At 39.5% G+C, this 5,671-nt stretch overlaps 1 protein-coding gene across 1 annotated transcript in view; it reads right to left on the bottom strand.

The window, feature by feature from the left end:
- TMEM144 (transmembrane protein 144) overlaps positions 1-1,448 on the bottom strand; it is a 34,201-nt gene extending 32,753 nt beyond the window's left edge. Inside the window, exon 1 of the mRNA XM_007466137.1 lies at positions 1,274-1,448. Within this exon, the coding sequence (XP_007466199.1) occupies positions 1,274-1,382 (109 nt within the window). The 5' untranslated portion in view covers positions 1,383-1,448. The remainder of the gene's footprint in view (positions 1-1,273) is intronic.
- Between the last annotated feature and the right edge of the window lie 4,223 nt (positions 1,449-5,671).

The following is a 5,671-nucleotide window of genomic DNA, read 5'->3' as shown; positions in this document are numbered from 1 at the left end:
CTCAAAAAAAAAAAAAAAAAAAAAGTAAGAACACAGAGATGAAAGGGCACTTCATTTTACAAATGAGAACCTGAGAACAAAAGAGTGGATAAGGTTTGTCTGGAATCACACAGTTCTTGTAGAACACCCAAAAGTCAGGTCCTCTAACCCTTAGTATGTGTTTTGTTATTTTTTTTAGCACTTTTCATTCCTGTTCTAACTCCAAAGGGGAGAAGAAAGGCTCTGGAGGGAAAGGATTTGTAACTCTATTGTCTTCGTGGTATAAAGACATAAGAAAAAAGGCTGAGATAAAGTTGAAAAAAAAAGGACATAAATTGGAGTGAAAACACAATGCCTCCCCCCAGGCTTTCACCATAACATCCCCAATTTCTCCTGTGGCTTTAACAGGAAAGGCAGGTAGATAAAAACAACTACTCTTTCTCCTTCCCTATAATTCACATTACAGTCAGTTCTACCATAATGTGACATGTGTGTTCCTAAACATCACTGTACTGTGTAAAATCATGTGGTAAAACCTGCAGAGCTTAGGGGGAAAACGGGGCTAAGGACACAACACTCAGAAATTTCATCAACAACTTATGAAGAAAAGAGAGGAGCCTAAAAAAATGGTAGTGCAGTTTTACACTGGTTAAGTGGTTAAGACATTCACAAATGCTGCAATAAATATGGAACTTTACCTTAAAAAAGATCTGAAGTTGGCTTATGCAAATGGTTGTCAGAAGTGTTGTAGCTTGTGAATTATTGGGAAGGTGGTGAATGAGGGTTTGAACACCAGATGTGTATGGGTGTGGTGTAACAGACCTGGTGGTTGTGTGAAGGGGTGTGTGTGAGCATATTTTGTGCATTACTATGCATCTTTGTTCATCTGGGTGCAGTTTTCTGTGTTCACCTAATGCTTGTCACAGTCAAAATTGCTCATAGGCAAACACAGAGTTCATGTTATGTGCAAATTGTTTTCTATTAGCTCAATTGTGCTGGCAAAACAAGTGTTATCAGTAGAGCTAACTTCCTTCTTTTCTAAACATAACAGATATGGCTAAAACGCTTTCCCCATCCTAGCTTTATGATGCAACACAATCTTAAGGTTATCCTATACTGACTAGCAGTCAGATAACATGGCATGGGCATTGTCAAATGATTTTTTTTAACCTCTATTCATTTGGCTTCAGGTACAGTAAAATTCATTTTTATAGCCATCATTTAAAAAAGACAGAAAAAGTGAACTTCACATTTAAAATTAATTTAAGACTAACAATGAAGGAAACATAACTACCATCACCAGTCTCATATTTTTTAAGTGGTACAAAGTTTGAGCCAAACAAAAGTATGGCTACAATAGAGGAGATGAAACCAGTGGTGAGGTCTGTTCCATTATTGCTCATGGCTCTGGTCCTGCCCGAGAGCAAGCTGGTTCACTTTCAACTTGATGTACTTTTCGAGAGCTTCTGAAATAAAAGGAATAAAAATGAAACAATTAAAAAATTGTGAATCTGTGAGCAAACTGTGATCAATACATGATACTTATTGAGTTTGTCAAAAGTATGATAAGAGTCCTTCCAGATAAAAAGTTAGGACATTATGAAATTATGTATTACATTCACACCCCATGTTCATTCATTCATTTTTTCATTTATTTTGTCAACAAATATTTTTTGATCACTGACCTACAAAACAAACAAAAAAACAAGCAAAATTTGTCTTCGGAGCTTGAAGACCTAACTTCGTCCAAGACCTGGATACAGTTTGTATGATATTGTAAAGAAATTCTTCTGTGTGGGTAGATTGTATAATGAAGATTTGTGGACCAGGATCCTGTTCAGTTCAATTGGTTGTTGTGACAAGTAAATGACAGAGCACGGGTGAAGACTCTGAGACCTATCAGTGCCTTCTGAGCACAAGCTGTTCTACTATTTAACACGAGCTTAAGGGCGCATTTAAGTTGTACTGTTGCTACATACTCAGGATCCCCTAGAGGTAAAGGCACTTTTCTTCAACAGTAGCACCACCTCGGTGTGTATTAGTTTAAATAGTTCATGAAATTATATTTGTGACTTTTTAAAAAACTGAACAGATAGAAGAATCTCCTAAAGATCTCTTTAATAATCTCTTGAAGGTGACCAAGATGGTGGAGAAGGAAGAACCTGAGCCTACCTCCTTCCAAAATCACGACTATTTACAAAGAAACTATCAACAAAAATGACCTGAAGGCTAGCAGAAAAGATCTTCTGCAACTGAAGATATAAAGAAGGAACCACAAGGGGATGGGAGGAGGGGTGAAGACACAGTAGAGTCGAGACCGACATCCATGGGTAGGTGATCACAAACAGTAGGATAATAATCACAATTGCAGAGATTTCCCCAAGGAGCGAGGGGTCTAAGCCCCACATTGGGCTCCCCAGACCGGGGATCCTGCACAGAGAAGATGAGTCCCCAGAACTTCTAGCTTTGAAGGTCAGTGAGACTCACATTTGGGAAAACCAGAGGTCTGTAGGAAACAGAGCCTTTGCTCTTAGAGGGTGCACACAAAATCTCACACGCTCCAAGACCCAGGGCAGAGGCAGTAATATGAAAGGAGCCTGGGTCAGACCTCTTGCTGATCTTGGAGAGTTGCCTGGACAGGCGGGAGGCAAGCAATTCTCACCCTGGGGTCACAGATGTTGACAACAGCCATTTTCAGGAGCCCATGCTGCTACTAGGGCACTGGTGCTAGCAAGCACCATTTTGAAATCCTCCCACTAGTCTATTAGCACTGGAATCTGGCCTCACCCAAAGGCCAGTTGTCACCAGTCCTGTGATGCCCGAGGCTAAGCAGCAGGCAACACAGAGATTAGCCCAACCCACTAGCAAGCCAGAAGAAGCCATAGGTAGCCCCCCCCACCCCTAGTTCCCAGTATCGGCAGAACCTGGTCCTGCCTATCAGCAGGCCAAGACTAGCTCCAGGACCCCCTGGCTTGCAGCTAGCCAACCCAGGACTTGATTCTGCATTAGGGGGTCATGGAGCTAGTGTTAGACCACTAGTACAGCATGTGAGATTTTGCATTCTCTCTTTAAGAGCGGAGTCTCTGTTTCCACACTGGCTGGCACTAGACACATGACCCCTTGGTGCACTTCAGCCAGCTGCATCAGGAGCTGGCCTCACCAACCAGTGAGTGGGCACCAGACTTGGGACAACATGGTCCCCATAGTCAGCCATCCTGGGACTTGGCCCCTTCCACCAGTGGCCAGCAGCCTCTGCACTGGGCAGGGCCTGGAAATCAACTGGGCTGAGGGCCAGCCACACCTACCAGTGTACCCACAGTAGTTGGCCCTAACACAACAAAAGGACTCATGCAGCCCATATAAGAAGCACCCCTAGAGAATACATCTCTGGTGACCAGCGGGGAGTGTGCTGCTGGGATGAATAGGATGTCTACTACTTAAGGCCACTTCTCCAAGATCAGAAAATGTAACCAGTCTCTCTAATACAGAGAAGAACAAAAACAAAGAACCAGAAAAATGAGGTGACAAAGGAATATTTTCAAAATGAAAAAACAAGATAAAACTCCACAAGAAATGCTAAGTGAAGTGAAGGTAAGCAATTTACCCAATAAAGAGTTTAGGTAATGATCAGAGAGGTGCTCAACAAACTCGAGGAAAGAATGGATGAAACAGTGAGAATTTTAACAATGAGTTAGAAAATACAAAGAAGAACCAAAGAGAGGTGAAGAACACAATAACTGAAATAAAAAATACACTAGAAAAAAATAACAGTAGATTAGATGATATAGAGGAAGGGATCATCAAACTGGAAGACAAAACAGTGGAAATCACCCAAGCTAAACAGAAAAAAGAATTAAAAAAATAAGGATAGCTTAAGAGACCCCTGGGACAACATCAAACATACTAACATTCACATTAAGGGGTGTAGGAATGAGAAGGGAGAGAAAAGGGGCAGAAAACATATTTTAAAAAATAATAGTTGATACACCATACTAACAAATTGAAGAATAAAAACCATATGATCATCTCAAAAGATGCAGAAAAAGCTTTGGACAAAATTCAACATACAATTATGATAAAAACTCTCCAGAAAGTGGGCACAGAGGGAACCTACCTCAACATACTAAAGGCCATATATGACAAACCCACAGCCAATATCATTCTCAATGGTGAAAAACTGAAAGCATTTCCTCTAAGATCAGGAACAAGACAAGCGTGCCCACTCTCACCACTGTAATTCAACATAGTTTTGGAAGTCTTAGCCACAGCAATCAGAGAAGATAAAGAAATAAAAGAAATCCAAATCGCAAAGGAAGAAGTAAAATTGCCACTGTTTGCAGATGACATGATACTATACATAGAAAATCCTAAAGATGCCACCAGAAAACTATTAAAGTTAATCAACGAATTTGGTAAATTTGCAGGATATAAAATTAATATACAGAAATCTCTTGCATCGCTATGCAGTAACAGCAAAAGAACACAAAGAAAAATTAAGTAAACAATCCCATTTACTATCATGTAAAAAGAATAAAATACCTAGGAATAAACCTACCTAAGGAGGCAAAAATACCCATATTCAGCAAACTATAAGATACTGATGAAAGAAATCAAAGATGACACAAACAAATTGAGAGATATACCATGTTCTTGGGTTGGAAGAATCAATATTGTGAAAACGACTATGCTACCCAAAACAATCTACAGATTCAATGCAATCCATATCAAATTACCAATGGCATTTTTCACAGAATTAGAAGAAAAAAATTTTTTACTTTATATGGAAACACAAAAGACTCCAAACAGCCAAAACAATATTGAGAAACAAAAACAGAGCTGGAGAAATCAGGCTCCCTGACTTCAGACTACACTACCAAGCTACAGTAATCAAGACAGTATGGTACTGGCACAAAAACAGAAATATAGATCAGTGTAACAGGATAGAAAGCCCAGAGATAAACCCACGCACCTATGGTCACCTTATGTTTTATAAAGGAGGCAAGAACATACAATGGAGAAAAGACATTCTCTCCAATAAGTGGTGCTGGGAAAGCTGGACAGCTACATGTAAAAGAATGAAATTAGAACACTCCATAACACCATACACGAAAATAAACTCAAAATGGATTAAAGACCTAAATGTAAGGCCAGACAGTATAAAACTCTTAGAGGAAAACATAGGCAGCATACTCTTTGACATAAATCACAGCAGGATATTTTTTGATCCGCCTCGTAGGGTAATGAAAATAAAAACAAAAATAAACAAATGTGACCTAATTAAACTTGAAAGCTTTGCACAGCAAAGGAAACCGTAAATGAGACAAAAGGGCAACCCTCAGAATGGGAGAAAATATTTGCAAATGAAGCAACTAAGAAAGGATTAATCTCAAAAATATACAAGCAGCTCATGCAGCTCAATATCAAAAAAAAACAAGCAACCCAATCAAAAAATGGGCAGAAGACCTAAATAGACATTTCTCCAAAGAAGACATACAGGTGGCCAAGAGTCACATGAAAAGATGCTTGACATCACTAATTATTTGAGAAATGCAAATCAAAACTACAATGAGATATCACCTCACACTGGTCAGAATGCCCATCAAAAAAATCTACAAACAATAAATGCTGGAGAGGGTATGGAGAAAAGGGAACTCTCCTGCACTGTTGGTGGGAATGTAAGTTGGTGCAGTCA

The sequence above is a fragment of the Lipotes vexillifer genome, unplaced genomic scaffold, assembly GCF_000442215.2.
Source record: "Lipotes vexillifer unplaced genomic scaffold, Lipotes_vexillifer_v1.1 scaffold1118, whole genome shotgun sequence".
Lineage (NCBI taxonomy): Eukaryota > Metazoa > Chordata > Mammalia > Artiodactyla > Lipotidae > Lipotes > Lipotes vexillifer.
This window is presented reverse-complemented; position numbering and strand designations above follow the sequence as displayed.